Raw genomic sequence first — 19,168 nt, forward strand, 5'->3', positions numbered from 1 at the left:
GGCCTGGGTTTGTTGGGCCTCTGCTCCGTGCTGATGTTGGAGGCTGTCATGGTGCTCTTCAAAATCTGTGTGGGTACTTGAATAAAGTAAAACCAGAAGACATCACCTAGTTGTGGAGGAGAAGGAGACCTTTCAAAGTTGCACAGAGTGTGACATGGTAAGTTACAGGTACTGGCTGTGCCTGTTGGTGAGTAGGCAGTGGTACTAAGTCTCAGGTGTAGACATGCATATTGCCTCAGAGCTTTGGGGCACTCCATACCTTCCTTGCATTGGTTATCTCTGCTGTAGCAGCCACAGCAAGGTATTTTGCTTCTTGCTATTAATAGTGGTGGTTGGGAAGGGACCCCTACCTGTTTTCCCCACTCTGGTCCTGCATGATGACAAGCTGTCTTTGTAGAACAGGAAAGCTCTGTGGTGCTTGTGAGTGAGTAAAAAGAGGCCTCTGGTAAATGTGGAAGGAGTGTTCCTGAGAGTGGAACATCACATTTGGGTGAGATGTTGGAGTTTCTTGGGATATTATTTCAAATAGGAGATATAAAAGGAGTCAGGAAACAAAATATACCAGGGAGACCAAATAGCTGCCCGTAGGTGAGTACTGTGGAATGAAGAAGCTATGAAAGCTGTGAGAAAAAGTTATATCTTCTTGGCTCTAAGGGACATGGGAAGGGAGGTGGCTGTACTCATGCCCTGAATAAACAAGAATTGGTGCTCACTTTAATTTACAGAGAATATGGGAATTACTGTTAGCTGCAGAGCACCTTGTTCAGCATCCAGTCTCTAAGATACTGAAGATCAGAAAGTACCTCAAGACTGTACTGGAAACTGCAAGAATTACATGTGAGATAATCTGCCCCCCTCATGAAGACTTTTTTTTTTTTTTAAGGATTAGAAATTGATTTAAAGCCTGACTCATAAGATGTTATCTTCCTTTCATTTCTGCACATTTTTTGTGTGAAAGAACCATAGAACATCCTGAGTTGGAAGGGACCTCTAGTTCTGGATATTCTTGTTGTCCTTCTGCATGTCTAACCCTTGTTTGAATTCTGATAAAGTGCTTATCAGCAGCAGCATCCATGGCCTTTTTGTGTAGTACATGAAGTACCAATTTTCATATTTTTTAATCATTTTAATTTTTATATATATACTTTAAAATTTGTCACCTTTCAGCCTCACTATTTTGCATTCAGACAGTGAACATTTCAATAGGTTTTCATTCCCTAAATGCTTGCTTTCTCTGAACACCCAAATTCCACAACATTTTTTTTAGATGGACCTGCACTGTAATCCAGCTGATGTATAGGGTCCATCTATAAAAATAGAACTTGTAAGGGCTACCCTGTATCTTATTACTGTTCTAACATTTTAACTATTTTTCTAGCATTCTAAATTTTCAGCTTTTCTTGTCATAGGTGTATGTTAAGCAGAAATCTGAGGTGAACTAGCTGCAGTAGTGTCCAGACCCCTTTCCCAGGCTTATGCTATGAATGAGACAGGCTTATTTGGATTACTCCGCAGTGTATGTAGTTCAGAATTCCCTGTGCATTCTGCAACTGTTTGTGTTTGTTATCATCCATCTTATGCTGTCATGATGTAACTTTGCCTAGTACAGTTAGCTTCTGCTAAACTTCTTTCTCCTAGTCCTGATGTGGTTAAAACAAATTGCTGTGTGTCAGCTGCATGTTTTGCTCTTCACCTCTGAAACTTCAGATCATTAGTAAGTATGGCAAAAATGCTAGTTCTTTTGAACTAATAAATTTATCTATTAAATTAAAGTGTTGAGTTAAACTATATCTCAACAAGTAATCTCATCAGCTTTCTGAACCTGTGTTCCGAGTTCATACCTGGAGTGTTTTGGGCAAGCAGATTCCTGTCTTTTTCAACTCTGCTTGTTACAGCTAACTTTTTTTTTTTTTTTCATCATTTAGTTTCTTTTAGGAATGCTTAGGTCAAAATGCACTACACCGATTACTATTTTTTTCTCAAAGTGGGAATGTGAGGGTTTTTTTTGACAAGTTGGAAAGCAGCCTGGAAACAGGGAGCAGTTGTGTGTGAACTGCAGCTGTGAATTGCAAGAACTAATAGGAATTACTAACCTTAATTTTAGCCATGATAGTCTTACACACAACCACGTAATTAATAAACTGATACCTGCATCATGTAAAGACTTGGTAATTTCTTTTAGATGGATAAATTTAACAAATATTTTTTAAGGAACACTTCTAAAACGAGTCATGCTTTATACAGCAGTCTGTACTTTTTAATAAGCTTTTGTGTTCTATGTGCCTTGTCTTGTATATCTTGGCAATCTTGTAATACTGTGCTGTTAAAGCAAACATGAGACAGTGTAGTAGTCAGTATATCTGGAATACGTTGCCACAATGCTCACAAATACAATTCCTTCTTTTTCTCATAAGTTATTATAAAAGGTAGTAATTAAGACATTAGAATACAAATGCTGTGAGGTGTAAGTGCATAGTAAATTGAACCAATTTCAAGATTACTTAGAACCTGCAAAAAACCCAAGACTCAGAGCCTGTCCGAAAAACCCTGCAAGTCACCCTAAAAACTTGTTTAAACTGCACATGTCAAGATGGAAATCATGCAGGCAGCTTCCTGCATTGCTTGATGCTTACTGGACATTAGGAGGAGGTTCCTTCTAGGTCTTTGCCAGTTGGGTTAAGAATTTGATTTCCAAAATATTGATGTTGTAGAGGAGAGAGCACCTTAAACAGTTAATACTTACACTGATAAATTCAAAAGATGATGCAAGCATAGATACCAAGCTTGTAAAACCAGGGGTCCTTTGCTTAATAATGTGCGAGAAGATTGTAAATCCTTCCTTGGGTCTGTTTAGGTAGACCTTTGTCTGGTGTGACCGTGATACATACACAGGAACTGGGAGAATTTTTTTGCTGTGTTTACCTTGACAAACTGGCTAACACACAGAGAAAAAACCTGATCAAACTGGACACCTCCTTAAAAATGATAAAAATCCACGGGAAACCTGCAGTACTCTGTTTTGTAGTTTGCACTTTTGAAAACATATGATACTCAAAAAAGTTGGGTATATGGCAACGGAAACTAAAACTATTAAAACTCGGGTTAGAGAAAACCAATTAAACGGGTGTCACTAATAACATAATTAAGAACTGTTTGGTAATGTGTATTGTTAATAGTAATAGTGCAGGGGTTTTCATTTGTGCTTTCTGGCAGATGAAGTACAGCATGGCAGAGACTTGGGATTGTAGAAGAGAATGGATTTACATGTGCATGGGCACAGGCTAATCTTGACATTCTTATAAAAAGTAATGTATAGATTACTTAAAATTAAGTGAGTTTACAATGAATTTCTTTTGTTGCCAGTTTGCAAGTATATAGTTATAAGTAGAGTATTATTCATCTGCGAGCATTTGTCTGACTAATGTCTGTTTTTGTGTGGAACATAAAATCATGACGAGGGAGATGCAGAACAAAATTCCAGATGCTTGGGAGAGAGAATTCAATTTTCTTCTTCCAAAAATTTGTAATTTTTATTTTTTGTTTGTACGCTTTTGTTTGTTTGTAAGGAAAAACAGCTTTAATTATTTGCTTCTTTTTACTTCCTAACAGTTTATAAACTGATGTTGGAACTAAATATTTGGTATGTACACATTTCAGTGTTTTCACACACACACAAAGGCTCATTTGAACAGTCACGTTCAGTAGTAAATATACAGATTTAGGTTTATATACATTGATTTGCCTTCTTTTTATGTTAGATGTAGTTACTGCTTTGAAATGCTGTTTTATCTCGATTAGCAGTCATTTACCATGAGATGGAAATTTCTTATTATACTGGGATTTGAAGTGTGACCCTACTGCTTTAGGCAGTGCCTCCAAGGAGTATTCTCTTTGCTATACCATTGAAGCATAGTTTGCATTGAAATGTACATTTCCCTGACTTTTTGTTTAAAATGCAGTATCTCAAATGTGGTCATGGTGCCACCACATCTATATTGACTCTTCTAAATCTTTTTCTCAGAGGGCCAGTAAAGTTCAGGAGGGAGAGGGGGATTTCTCCTTCTTCCCACCTTTCTACTGATCTGAGCATCCTCTGCCTCCAGGCCCTTCCGAAAGCAGAAATGCTCTACTGGTGGTTTTGCTCCAGCTCTGGAGAGGTGTGGTGCTGCTGGGTAGAGAGAAGCCTGAGTAACTGGGCAGCACAGAGCGGTACACAACATTGGTATTGTGGCTGTGGAGGTAATGGCCATTCCTCTTATTTGGTATTTGGAGTTCTGTATATTTACTATTGTATTGCCGTATCCCTGTTGGGAAGATTTCCTTGTATTTTGAAGTTCTTTGTTAGATATTAAATACTTTCATATCAGTATTTAAAGAAGAACTGAAAACTAATTCTCACAGATCAGCGCAGAATTTAGCATTCATTGCACTCTGCCTACATGCTGGTGTTTGGAAGTTATGCAACCTCTTTTTATAGAGTTGTGTTTTCTGGTGATCTAGACTTACTCAGTTATTGCTTAAAAATAAAAGTTTGTCATGAAACGTGTAAGATACAAAACTGAGGTCATAACAATACTGTGTACCTCTTAGTATAAAAATAATTACTTGCAGTAAGGTTCATATAGAAATGCCTTCTGTCTTTACGTATATGATCTTAAAACTGCAGAGTAGAAAAGACTAAGTCCCTGTGGCATAGATAGGCCTATACACAGTCTGGTTGTGGAAAGAATTTGGATGGAGATGTTGCGTATTTAGCTCAGACGGAAGACTGAAAGCTAAGTACGCAACACAGAAATAATTGCTGTTGGTTACCTGCAAACTGCAGTCTCGGGGAGAGGGAGGGCTGAGCAGGGAATGCCTTTAAGACTTGATTATGGCATATTTTTACCTTGGCACTTGGGCTTCCTGACAAACTGTGGGTCACTGTTCCAAATTATGGAGGTACTAGATCATCATAGTACAATTGCTCAAGCAATTTTTTTAACATGAGCAAAACACATTTTTTTCTGATCTCATTTTTGGAGGAGACTGGACCAGTTTTTTCAGAAACATTACACACAGAAAATTCAACCTGAGGCAGACACATGGCATGCAAAACTTTGCCTGAATGCTAATAGTTTGGCAACATTTTAATATGCAAATGAAACTAATATGTAGTAATGGGAATTCAGCTGCAGTGATTGCTACCAGATCCACCAAGTGTAATGGAATTGCATACCAACACAGACTTATGACAAATATTGTGATTGTAGGTAACTAAATGACCATGGAATCTGGAGCAGAGAACCAGCAGAGTGGAGATGCAGCCGTTACAGAGGCAGAAACCCAACAGATGACAGTACAGGCACAACCACAGATTGCAACGTTAGCCCAGGTATAAAATGATATGGTATAATAGTTTTACCTATTGGGTAATTTTTTTTAGAGGGATAATGTCTGCTTATGGGCCTGAGAGAAGGTCCTATTGATACGATTCTGAAACAGGTGCTATGTATAGTTCCTTTAATGTTTGTCTTCAGAATTTTATAGCAGTAGAGATTTTTAACTTCACATCACACAAGGCTGTTAGTTCTGAAGAACTGTGTGTATGTAAACTGTGCAATTTTAACAGAATAATTAAAGTTTTCTAGCATTCTTTACCACAACCATACCACTGAAAGGTGTTTGTTTTTTTTTTTAAACATGTAGTTTATTGTCTTTTTTTATATTGACTGGATTATTCTGCTGTTGTTTTTTCTGTTAGAATCTTGTCTATAGCAGATTAATTCTGAAGGAAATAAACTCAAAATCTAAGATGAATACTATAAACATTATGACCAGGTGGAACAAACTGGTATCTGACAGCTCATGTTATCCTATTGAATTTCACAGAATTGTTCGCTGCTCAGAGAGATAGTAGATCTTTTATTATCCCAAATTTATTTTGGAGAGACAAGAAATTATGTAATCCCAGCTACATCTCTAATTTTGGAACCTGGGGTCATTCTTGGATACATTAATGGCTGGCAGGAGCAACTCCGTTGTGTAAATGAGTACAGAGTCTGTTCTTCTCTATCATGTAACCATTTCATTTTAAAACTAAAATTTTGCAGTCTGTAAAGAACTAACAGGTTTTTTAGTTCACACAGTCTGGGGAATTTAATGTATTTTAAGTGGCACAAGTGTTGAATCTCTTAAATTTTATAAATGATTAATGTCTGTAAGAACTCTTTATACCATTTAGTAAAGCAGAGATAGCACACTTCCATTCAAGTGATATTACAGAGATCAGAGCTGTTGAAATGAGCAGGGTGGTTTTTGTTCAGTGACCTGTAGTGTGAATTTTCAGGCCACCAGCTGCCTTGCACCAGCTTGCCTCTTTGGGCAGTTTTCTCACTGTCTAACTTAGGCAGAGGATGTAGGTGGTGTGAATAACACTTAGAGTCAACTAAGTGGAAGTCGTTTATTTCTCTTGCAAAACCAGTAAACTGCTTCTCACTTTATATGCATTAACATATAGTCCAGAGAAGCAAGCATGTTTTAAATTTGTGTGTTGACATACTACCCTCCAGGTAGCTAAATTTACAGGTATGTAGTGAATTGAATGCACTTCACTCAGGCAAAATTACCCTGGCACTTGAATGAGAATTTTTTTCTGACTAAGAAGAAGCTATACAGCTACGGTTAAAACCCATGCAAACTATAAGCAAATACGTAATATTTTCCCTAATTTCCCCTGTTGTCATTTACTGTATTATTTGCACCTTGGCTATTTCCCAGACTTTATATTCCTTTTGAAGGTGACTGAACAGTCTAAATGTAATGCCTTTTCTTGTTCTGATCAGCAGTTTTACGTTAGTGTGTTATTTTTGATATGTGATGCAGCAGTGTTTGGCATTAGGGAGTGCCCTCAGAGGCTTAGGCAAATCTGAATAATTAATTATGTCTATTTAATTCTTTCATTATCTCTTGTAAGATCACCCCCTTTGTAAGCTGAGTTTAAGCATTGCATTTTTAGCGAGTTCAGGGTAGTTTTCAGAGTCAAAAGGAAACTGTTCCAGTTCCACAAGGTATGAGTCAGAGACATCTGCGGAAGTTGCATTCTGCTGTTGGCTTCGTGAAACCGCAGAGTAGCCTCCAGTTGATCAGCTTTGCTGTCATTGCCAAGGACTGTTCAGTCAGGCACGCAGTATTAAAAAAGGTCGCTTGGTGAAGGAGTGTGATTTGCCAGAGGAGAGTTCATGCTAATCTCAGTCCCAGTTTCTCTCAGATGTGAGTTAAGTACCGCCACGTAACACCGCAGCCATTTTCAGGAAAAAGGAAGGGAAAGGCAAACACAGATTGTGGGTTAGGAAGGGACAGCTGTGGAGGAGAGAGGTCTACATGTAATTCCCCTTAATTTTGTTGTTGAGCAAGATTTCTTTGTAAATGATGGATGTTTATGGGAATTCAGCGGTCAGCTGTTGCAGCGTTTTGAGAGCCACGTGTCCATGAGGACAGCAGAGGATTTACTTCTGCGGTCCATACACAGCACTCTCTGGGATTAGGTGGGACAGCAGTACAACCCCTTCTCCCATTGGAGCTAAATGGATTGAATTTCTTGAAAATGCCATTACACATAGGAAGACTTACTTTGTTCGGTGCCCAGGAGCAGGCTGCCTAGTGAGGGACCCGTCAGCTGGCTGCGGCCTACGAGTCCTTTCTGAGGGCTATGATGGTGAGTCAGGAGCCAAGGAGCCCCAGGAACGGCCACGTGCATCGTGTCACCAGCTTGGGGCTGAGCACCAGCATCTGCCCAGCTGCAAAGCAACCCCAGTGCACGGCCTGTCAGTCGCCCATCGTGGTTCTTGTCACCTGCCACAGTGAAGAAGCAGGACTTCCCTGCATGGCATGAACAGCTCTTTGGGTACTGCTGTCCCCGGGGCTGGAGCTCCTGTGACGGGGACATCCACAGCAGCAGTTAGCTGCTGGCATAGCCACCGTGCCTGGGGGTCTGTGCTTTACAAGAGAATTTGTGTTTAGAGACTGAGGTTTTAGGACTTGGGCCATTTTTCCTCATAGAAATAAAATAACTCTAAGACTAGAGGTTGTGTTGACTCATTACACTGGATCAAAATAACTGCCTACAAACGGCTTGTTCTTCTTCAGACCCGTTTTTTCTGTCTAAACACATGGTCAGTTTTCTTCATTTGAATGGACTTTGCCAGCTGCTCTGCGTGGTTTAATCTCCAGAAAGTCTGAAAGATATGATTCCCTAAAAATTCTAACTTCTTACATCTGGCAAATAACTGCATTTTCTTGAGTGAAAACAAAAATAGCTCCACTCCCATATGTTTCTGCCTTTGACTCAACAGTGTCTGTAGGAGTACACCCAATTCTTAGCAGTGTGTAACTGAAGTAAGTGAAGGTTAATAATATGTTTTTATTAGGTTACCTCAGAATAGATGCAGTTGTGTTTTTATCATTCTTTTCAGTGTTTTTACAAGTGATGTTTTAAGCCTGCAGAAATTTTGCATTAGATTAATTTGTAAAGTAGGTCAGCTGTTGGGCATAGGCAATTCAGAGGTTTTTGTGTTACACTGAAACATTTGGGTCATCTAGCTGGTGTCTAGAAGAGACATTCTTCTTTCACCAGAAAGTGTTCCTGATCATGAAAAAAAAATATTTTGCAATAACTTAATTTATGCTCACTGTCTCTTCTTTGCAGGTATCTATGCCAGCAGCTCACGCAACGTCTTCTGCACCCACGGTGACCTTAGTTCAGCTGCCCAATGGGCAGACGGTTCAAGTGCATGGAGTAATTCAGGCTGCCCAGCCATCAGTTATTCAGTCTCCACAGGTCCAGACAGTTCAGGTACTTTCTGAAGAACTTCCTAATACATTAATTGTGCCTTCAGAATGGTTCTGCCAGTTCGCTGGTTTCTTAGTGGGCTCATGTCCTGGATTATGTTTTCACTTCTATAAACTTAATGGCAAAATCTGTACATTATTTGCTACTCTGTGACTATTTTCTGTTCTGTTTTAACCACTTTACACTTTCATACATCACTGAGTATCATTTCCCTCTAGAACTCTGTTGGTGAGTTTAACAGCTTAATGTTTTTTCTTACAGTATTTCTCTTTTCTTACATTATTTCTCTGTTCTCTTTACTGTGTTTTCCTACAGTAAGAGTATGACTAAGTGTTCAAATTATCCTGAAGTGAACAACAGCAATTTTTCTTATAATGTAACCTGTTAATCGTTAGTAAAGCTGATATTCTGGGATTAGAGTCTTTGCTGCTTAGAAAATGTTTGCATTGGTTTAAAAAACACATCTGTATGTTAATGGTCTTTAAAATATACTTATTAGTCTCCTCATAAAAATAATTTTTAATTTGCTGGCTGAATGTTGTCTTTCTTCTGTAAAGAAAGAAAGTTAATGCAATGTGAATGAAGAGAGAGCTTGAAGAGTTAGGAGAAAAGTAGTCTGAAATCCATGGCCCCTTTCCTTCATTTTCCTTTGGAACCACTTCAAGTCCAGTGTTACTGAACACAGAAATTGGTTTGAGTCTGGCAGCTACACAGGGCAAGGACTGTACATCATTCCTTAGTTATTAGTACATTGAGCACAGAAAAAAAAGGTTAATTTTAAAAGGTAGACATTGTAATTATTTGATACAGACATCTAGCTGGGTATTATTTGTAAAAATAATAAAGCATGCATAATTTAAAACTAGGTCATTCTGATAGTAATCTTTGTGTATTCCTTGTCAGCTTGAATGATGAGTTTCTGGCAGGCTCTACCCTCTTCAGCTGCCGGAGTCAGAAGTTTAGGGTTTTAATCTATTGGAGACAAGCAATTTTCAGATAAGTGCACAAGTTACTAGCCCAGGGGTGGAAGATAAGAGACTGACAATGAAAGCATGGTTGGAATTCACCTGGCTCAGTGCAAAACAAGAATGTGTGTGGAATGCTGCGATACTCAAAGCCTGGTAGTTCACAATCAGCTTTGGACCCATCCAGGCCATCTATCCGATAACTGAGATTTGGGAGCCAGCAAGTTTTTTGAGCCTTGAGGTATCTTCCCTACAGTGCTTGAAGTGTCAGGCCGCGAGCTATGTTCACATAGGCATTTTGCCCTTCACTGTCATTAGCTTTTGTATATTTGTAACATGAGTATAGCCATTTGGAAAACAGTCTCTGTGTTTTTATGCTGGAGATTTTTTATATTTTTGGCACACTTTGAATTTAAAATTACGGAACTATAATTGATAAAAACATTCCAGATTTTCTTCATCAATTTTTGTAATTTTTTTTAGCACAGATTTTCAGAATTCTATCACTGCATTATTTTGTAGCATCTTTAGTTATGAAATTTTCCTGACAATTTCCCCAAAGGAAAGGTAATCTTTTTGTAATATGTCCCTACACTGATTTATAAGTTAATGTTTCTCAATTTCAATATTTTGCTCTTTTGTTTTCTAACCTTTCTGCTTTCTATCTTAATTTGTTTTCAGTTTTTCTCTCCCTAAATCTGACTACCTTTTTGGTTCCCTTAAAAAGGATGGAAACAAGGTCTTTCTTGAAAAGGAACAGAAGTATATGGGATTACTATTTGTATTTTCTTATTGGGGCTTTTAAATTCTAAGGGACACATTAAATACCTGGGTATCTCATGGGTAAATACCTGGCTCTGGTTGTTCTTCACTCTATCCATTACCAAACAGCCTGCCCTTTATGTTCATTGCCTAGGTAATAGTTCTCTTTAATACTTGCATTTTAGTGCTTTTCACATATCAACAATTCCTTAAAATACAGACATTGGAAACGTCCTGTTAAATTTGATTGCTGTTCTTATTTTCAGATCTCCACTATAGCAGAAAGTGAAGATTCACAGGAATCAGTGGACAGTGTCACAGATTCACAAAAACGGAGAGAAATTCTTTCCAGACGACCGTCCTACAGGTATGGGGGTCAAAAGCAGATGCATTTTGCTTGATGGATGTGTTCTTCACATGGGGAGTCAAATGGTGGGATTCAGTGGTTATTTTCAGATCTACTGTTTTACCAAAATCTCTCTTCTGCAATGTCTTCTTCTGTAATAGGATGTAAAGAGATAAACAAATATGAGAAGGAAGAAACCTCAGCTGTTACACTCAATTAAGACAGAAATGAGCTGAGAATAAGCTGATTGCAAAATTTGTGAAACATTGAGGTTTCACTGTGCTTGGTGTCTTAAAAATAAATTTATTGCATACTTAACACACGCATTACTCTGAAGCTTTGCAAGAAAGTGGCTTCTGCATAATCTGTAGTCTGCATAAAATCGATTCTATTGTTTTTCACTGTTTTGAAATGCTAGCAGCCATCAAACTTAATTCCTTTCTCCCATGTAACTTTCAATGAACACGGGGTGTTCTGTGGCTCAGAGAGAATTTCTATCTGAGCGAAATTATGTTTAAAGTTATATTTAAACTTTGAGAAGTCAGGATGTGTTTAATGGAATGATAGACATCTAGTACATGTTACTTTATTAATTAAGCCCATCCACAGCTTTTTCTGGCTGTACTAAATCTCATTTTTCATTCTTAAAACATGCTAAATAGTTTCAAAGAATAGCTATGGAGTTCAGCAGTTTTTAAGTGACCTGTGGATTCCTGCTGCTTCAGAAATTTCATCTGCTCCCTTTTTTCATTATGAACATAGCCTTAGAAATATAAGACAGACTCTAGTCTAAGCATATCTCACCCATATGTTTGTGTTTTTTTTAGCAGTTGGAGATTATTTTCTACATTCTATAGGAGCCTTCAAGGCTGTCCTGCTGAAGATAGTACAAATCTCTGCTGAATATCCCTAACCATAATATATCTGGGAAAACACCCTTATTTGTGAGGAGCAGTTAACATTACTACTCCTAATGTTAACATTAATGTTAACATAAATGCTGTTACAGACTTCCTTGCAGTCTGCTTCTGCAGCGAAACACTTTTACTATATATGGAAGAGTAGCTGAATATCATGAGACAACAGAGCTAAATAAACAAACAGCAAAACTGAAAAGAGGGGACTTGTGCATGCTAACTTCTCATTTGGATTGTACTCCCATGCCTGCACTGATGCCACACCACAGCCTCTGTCCTTCAAATCAGATCCTGGTAACTGCAAAACTTAGTGATTGTAAAGCTTGTATACATAGCTCAGCCTCTGGGCCAGGCTCAGCCAGAAAGGTTGATCCAAACTACAGCTGTATTTGGTGACTTCCTATTGGCTTTATCCAAGGTGTTATAAATGACCCTAGAGACAATATTGGTACAGATAAGTTCACAGAACTGAAGAGCTGTACCTCTTCCTCAGAAACTCCACTTTGATCCTGGTACTGACATACATCATGTGTTCTCCATGTCAGTTCATATCTCGTATATTTATATAGCTATCACCTTACCTTCTACTTTAAATCCATCTTTAAGAATGCAAAGATAGAGTTTAACTATCAAATGGTATCTGGCATGAGTTTAAAATTGGGTGAGCTGTAATTTCTTCTTTTCTATTTTGAGCTTCTTGGATTTTGTTCTTCCTCATCCTGCCTGCTTTCTCTATATTTTAATCTGTTTTGTCCACTAATTTTTCTGGTCTAACACCTAGATGGCAAACTGTCTGGGCGGGAATTTGTTATTTGTCCAAGTGGTGCTTGGCACAGTGGAGTGCTTGTGCAATGCTGGGGTTCCTGCATGCCCACAGAGCTGAAATAGTAACAGCAAAGCTCTGTTTGTCAAGTTGCTTAGCAGAGTGACCAGTCTCCCCAGATAGCTATATGTACAGAAGTTCTAGTTCCCAAGGCCTTAGGAGCCTTATTTAAGCAATGACTGTTGTCTTGGAGCTTAGGATCTACAGTTGTGTTTTCTTCATCACACTTTGAGCTGTAGAGACAGTTCACAGGAAAGTATATGAGGAGAATTAAGAAAAATGTTCCCTTTCACCTAAGTAGCATTTTTCAGTGGCATAGTAGAATGTGCCAGTACTAAAAAGGGCTTGACGGTCCTCTCTGAGGGACAGTGCTTATTCTAAATGATGCAAGTTACAATTGCTATGGTCAGTCTTACAGTCTCAGTCAACAGGACCTGTAGCTGTGATGTTTTAGCTGTTTGGTCTTTGGATAATTAACCCATGGACATAATTAACAAATTGTTTTTTTTCTTTACCAATGCTAATCTCAAAGCTTTCCCAGGCAGGGTTTTTACCTCACTGTAAACATAATAGTGTGACTCCACTCAAACAGTCAGCATCGTCTCCCAGGAAGCTGTTCAGTTGTAAGCTGGTTGCTCTTTACAGGCATTTCTAACTTCCTTTATTTCTGGCTCTCTGGCTGAGGCCTTTACAGTCTCTGAAATGAAGCAGTTCCCCCGATGTAAATGAGGAGATAGTTTTTTGCATACTCTGCTTTCTTCAAATCTTTTGTGGGTAAAAGCAGGAAACAAGTAAAAATGCATGAGATAGAAACATGTTTTTAAGAAAACGGGAAGGTTGCAGTAGCTGTCTCTTGGGTTGAGAAGTACCTGCATTGTTCTTCGCTGGCTCCCTTGCCCATCTACGCATGGCACTTTGAGCAGCCTTTTCCAATAAGAGTTTGAAGTTAGTCTGGGTTTTTCATTCCATATTTACCTTGCTGGCTCACTGCACTTTGCAGTTTTCCTCAGAATTACGTATCAAAAATACTTTTTTTTCCTCCCACTTTTTATTAAAATCTCTACAACACACTGTCTTTGCCAGAAAAATTTTGAATGACTTGTCTTCAGACGCCCCAGGAGTGCCAAGGATCGAAGAAGAAAAGTCTGAAGAGGAAACAGCAGCACCTGCCATCGCCACTGTTACGGTGCCAACTCCCATTTACCAAACCAGCAGTGGGCAGTACAGTATGTAGTCTGAATTTCTCGGTGGTGCTAGTAAGTGGGGATGAGAAGATGAAGAGCTATCATTTATATAATTGTTTGGGCTAGGACAAAGCAGGAGGTGAAAATAAGATTACTTTAATTTGACTGTTGGATGACCATGCCCTTTAAACACATCGCTCTTGTAAATATTCAAAATGGTCAGTGAACATTCTGGGACTGCTTGCCAGCTAGTGCAGCTAATGTGCCCTGAGGCAAAATATGAGTTAACCACAATGCTGTTATAAACTTTTTAGCTTCAGGAACCAGATGAGGTAATTCAGAAGTTTCCTTTTTTTCTGACAGATTGTTAATCCCAGGTGACCAAATTGTTGGCTACTTAATAGAAAAACCACTAGTCTGCCATTGCATTTTTAGAAAGTCCTGAAAAAAGAAGGACTTAGCAACCTTTTTTAAAACATGTAGTAAATCAAAGTTTCTGTGTGTTTTCAATGTCTTTATTCATTAGATTTTATAGATAACGGTCCTTTGACTTAAAGAGTTGAGGATACAGCAGTAAAGCTAGAATCCACATACTGTTTCGCACAAGCAAACTCAGTATTAAATGTACAAGAGGGAGAAAGAACTCTCGGTTCATATCTTTCTCTTAAAATCTCTTTAAAATGTCGTATCTCTGTTTACTCCTTAGCCACTTGTACCCTGCCTAACTTTGTTGAAACTGATGTGGTTAACTCTGCTTTCTTACCGTAACTGTAAAAACTACCTGGTCATGTAGATACCTAAGATTTTGGTATGTCTGTATATAGGAACACAGTGAAATTCTGTGGAAGTAGAAATGAGAAGTGATGTCTCAGTGCACCTCAATGACAGGATTGAGGGAAAGGAAAAACAAAAACAAAGACTGCATGAAGGAAAGAAAATAATGTGTGAAACTGGACCTGTATGAGTGAAAACACTGCTAGGAAGGTGCTGAGGAAGTTGTAGACAAGGGGAGGAGATACAATCAGAAGAAAAAAGTGCCAAAGCAAGAAGAAAGTGAAACACAAGATGGATAGCAGTAGCAGCAGAGGAGACTGAAGGGAGTAAAGCATGGAAGAGGCGAGGAATTTCAGATGAGAAGAAAAAGGCAAGGAAAAAAACCTAAACCAACCAAGAAGAAAATACTAACTAATAAATAAGAAGTATTCCCCAGGGGAGGATTGTAGCTCCTCTGTGTGATGTTGTTAGAGTAACTAATTTGTGTTTTAAGCTGTGGTTTTTGTGTCTCCCCCAAAATGAGTCTCATGAAAAATTAAAAGCTTACTGTCAAAGTATGATTTCTTTAAATGTACATTAAAGTCATGTATCTGATTTGAAGGTGTATAAGGGTTCAGAGGATTTAACTTGAACCAGTAGTCTTCTGCATCTAGGTTTATTACTATAAGTTAATGAGTGCATTAATGTCTTAAATACTGTATCCCATTGCTTCATCTTCAGTTGCTATTACGCAAGGAGGGGCGATACAGTTGTCTAACAATGGCACAGATGGCGTGCAAGGTCTTCAGACATTGACTATGACCAACGCAGCTGCAACCCAACCTGGCACCACCATTTTACAATATGCACAGACCACAGATGGACAGCAGATACTTGTACCCAGCAACCAAGTTGTTGTACAAGGTGAGATACTTCACAGCCAGTCATTCTGTTTAACATTTTCTTCACGTGGATATAAGTTGCCAACCTAACTCCCTCAAACATGTCAGGAAACAAACAACTTTGGTACAAAATCAGTCTCCAAAATGATTAAAGAAAATTCTGGACAAAGCTGTTTGTCACATTTTCTCGGAGCCTTTCACTTCAGATCAATACATTTACAGATATTTGGGTCTTACTTCTTAAAATGATATATTCAATTTTGGTTTTCCATGCTGTATTTCTGCACTCTGCCTACATGATTTGTGTTACATGTTCTACAAAAAATGATTAGTAAGTTTTCCCCCTTTACAAGTGGAAGTCATAATTCCTTTCTGTTGTGGGTTTGTAGCTAGTCACCAAATATTTAAGCATCAAGTCTTAGAATCATAGAATACTTCAGAAAAGTGCCCTAGGTCATTTCATCAAGACCTCCACTTAGAGCAGGGGTACTTCAGTCTTAGACGAAGTTTCTCTTTTTTATTAAAATACATGTTTGTTTGTTTTTAATTAGGGGGAGGCTATTGAGAAAAATATTTATTATAAATAACAGAAAATTGTATCCCTGCCTTTATGATTGTAAAGCAGGTAATTTGAAGGTTATCCAGTGGAGAGGTCTCCAGGCACCAGTGAAAATACATAGCTGAGAAAAATACTATTATTGCATTAATTTTCTGGTTTTTGTGTTCTTAACCAAGTGTGGTCTTGTTAGGTGGTATAATATTTTTTATACTCAGGCAGGTATAATACACTCCTAGATTAAAACAAATGAAAGAAGGCCAAGATGTTTTTCATTCTAGAGAAGTGGTGGAGTAGTGTGCCTAATTTGCACTCTCTTGTTGGAGTAAATGCTACATTTCTATACCCTTCTTTCTGCCCCAGATACTTGCACACGTAGTTTCTCCTTTTGCAGGTAGAAATTTGGAGCACAGCTAGAAATACCACTTAGCATCCTACATTTTCTTACCAATGCTAAAACTGCCTAAAATCAGAGAAATAAAAGAAATGTACTAAGGGAAGAAGTACAGCAATGCAGCAGACAAATCAAGTTACCAAGCACAAGTGAAGACTTCTTCAGCAGGAATGCTCAAACCTTGCATATGTTTAATAAACTAAGACTGAGATGGCAATGATGACACACACAGATGATGGTCATCCATCCTGTACTGTAGCTCAAAATGTGTGGTTAGATAGATGATTAACGGTACTGTCACCAAACTGATATGGTCACCGGTGTTTTTCATCTTTCAGCTGCCTCGGGAGATGTGCAGACCTACCAGATTCGCACCGCCCCTACCAGCACCATTGCACCAGGAGTAGTCATGGCATCATCTCCAGCACTTCCAACCCAGCCAGCAGAAGAGGCCGCACGGAAGAGAGAAGTGCGTCTAATGAAGAACAGGCATGTACCTTTAGATCCTTTTTTTTCTTTCCCGATCAGCTCTGCATAGAACTAGAGTGTTAAGCAGTAAGAATCCTGATCTTTCTTAGTCATTTAAAGATGCAAAGCAAAGAAACACATCTGCGAGGGCCATGCATTGATTAGGACACCTTAAGTAACGGTGTCAGACTCATTCTGTGAGGTGAGTGAATTACTCCTTCCCTTTTTTTGTTGCCATAAGGAGAAAAGTCAGTGGTGAGAGAGTTGTTTGATTGCAGGTGTGTTGTCATGAACACTGAGGTGAGTTGATTTTTTAAAGTTAATACATTCATGTAGTTTTCTTTCCTGAAATCTATAGCTTAGCCTCCGGTCTGCATTATCCTTGCTACTGGCTGACTCACTCTCTTCATGAGCGCTTTCTATCATGTCTCACTTGTTCTCTTTAGCTGCTTGCCCTTTGGGTTTTATTCTCCAGAGGCAGAAAGACTCAGGGGGAGGCTAAATGAGCAGCTATGCTTTGTGGAGTCAGTATTGGCAGGACAGGGGCTGAGAGAGGAGACTTGACCCATAGGAGTTAGTGTGTGGGGAGGAGGATCCACCAAGCCTCCTTAGGGGCTTCGTGGGGGCTGCCAAGAAATGGAACTGCATGGGGAAATCAGGCTGATGCTCCTTAAGAGTACCTGCTGTGAAAGAGGAAAGTGGTGAGCCTTAGCGGACCCATCATCACACCAGGCTTGAGCTCCCTCCACAGGCCAGAGATTTGAGCCTGTATGTTACACCCTGACGGGGAAAGGGCTGTGCTTCCCTCCCCTCTGTGGAGGGAAAGCCCCAGGAAGTGCTGTTGAATTGGTCTGTCAGTCTGTTGTGTCACACAGTTGCATTTATCTTCTGTGGATTGTTAAGCTGTGAACACAACAGAAAGCCTGAGCAAACCCATTGCTTGTTTGGGTGATTTAAAAGAAGAGGTAAATAGTGCTGAAGAACAAGAGTTCACTTTTTAAATTTTTGTTTTTTTTTTTTTACATAATCTCACCTGTCTCCCCTTTTTACATATTTCTTGGATATCAGTATATAGTAGATGTCATTGTTCACCCATTCTAGCTCTGCATTTGTGAAAAAATTATTTAAAATTCTGAATCCCTTCACTGAGTCAGAAACCATACTCCAGGAAAAGACAGCTTTGCTGTTTGGAAAGGCCAAGAAAAACAGTAGAAAATTATCTCCATTTGAGTTAAATGGATAGCTTTTGCAACAGTATCATGTTGCTTTTGGTGCTTTTAGCCTGCCTACTTAATAGGTATTTGCAAATCTGGGCTCCACAGGGAAGCAGGGGAAAAGGATGTAGAGGAGGTATACGGGGAGGTGGTACTTATTGAAGGATTGTAGTGTAAATATTCATAGATATTATTGTGCAATTTCTCTGTGAGCAATTTTTACATTTTAAAAGCTGTTGTGTAAACTACTGTAACTCTAGCTGTTCATAATGCAAACCTAATGTACACAGACTCAAAGTGGCTTAACACGCAGCCCAAGCTGGCACAAAGTCACAGAAAGAAAAAGCTGTCACCCGAGAGACAACTTAGTAGCTCACCACTGGGAGGCACAACTCTTTCCTGATGTGGTAGTAGTTAATCTATTGGTGAAAAAAGTAATAGAATAAAATGACTTTAAAATACAAATGTTCCACGTGGCCCACTGAAGTGCTACAAGCACATGAACCTGTGTTTGTAGGAGTGTGAAATGGATACCTGAGTCCTTTCAGAGCTTACAAACTAGATTTTTTTTCATCCTGTCTCATTTGCAGAGCTGGCTGAATTTCAAAAGTTGCTTTTAGAGTTGTCTTACTAGATAGATCCTGGAACAGATGCTCTTTTTTACCTTGTAGTACAGTTACTATTTACCTAATGAGTGGAAGAACTGGGTTCAATTTTGTCCTCTCATTTCCCAGAACATTGATGTTATCACCAATCTATGCAGTATTTACGATGAAGGAATACTCACTCTCCTTTTGAAGTTGCTCTCCTTTGCACCTCACAATTCAGTGCAAACAAGCATGTCTGTTACATGTATCTACAGTATACTGCTTTGACAAGCCATGATGCAGGAAGAAAGCCTAACATAGTGGGATCTATATGCTGAAACAAACCGTGGATCTTGAGAAATTGTTATGAAGTCAGCCTTTTTTACTAATTCGTGAGTGTTTCTTCCAGTACCTGCATATTGTAAAAATGACAGTACTAGGCAAAGGTTTGACCTGAACAGTTAAAT

At 38.8% G+C, this 19,168-nt stretch overlaps 1 protein-coding gene across 9 annotated transcripts in view; it reads left to right on the forward strand.

Annotated features, from left to right (window-relative positions):
* Window positions 1–19,168, forward strand: part of CREB1 (cAMP responsive element binding protein 1) — a 39,395-nt gene that overhangs the window by 13,677 nt on the left and 6,550 nt on the right. For 2 of the 9 annotated variants that reach the window (XM_072041117.1, XM_072041118.1), the window contains 7 exons: window positions 4,104–4,239; window positions 5,253–5,374; window positions 8,687–8,833; window positions 10,824–10,924; window positions 13,727–13,869; window positions 15,322–15,504; window positions 16,771–16,925. In XM_072041117.1, the coding sequence (XP_071897218.1) occupies window positions 5,261–5,374; window positions 8,687–8,833; window positions 10,824–10,924; window positions 13,727–13,869; window positions 15,322–15,504; window positions 16,771–16,925 (843 nt within the window). In that variant the 5' untranslated portion in view covers window positions 4,104–4,239; window positions 5,253–5,260. The remainder of the gene's footprint in view (window positions 1–4,103; window positions 4,240–5,252; window positions 5,375–8,686; window positions 8,834–10,823; window positions 10,925–13,726; window positions 13,870–15,321; window positions 15,505–16,770; window positions 16,926–19,168) is intronic. The other 7 variants (XM_027461074.3, XM_072041120.1, XM_072041119.1 and 4 more) reach the window with 5 other exon arrangements.

This window comes from Anas platyrhynchos, chromosome 7 (assembly GCF_047663525.1).
Source record: "Anas platyrhynchos isolate ZD024472 breed Pekin duck chromosome 7, IASCAAS_PekinDuck_T2T, whole genome shotgun sequence".
In the NCBI taxonomy this organism is placed as follows: domain Eukaryota; kingdom Metazoa; phylum Chordata; class Aves; order Anseriformes; family Anatidae; genus Anas; species Anas platyrhynchos.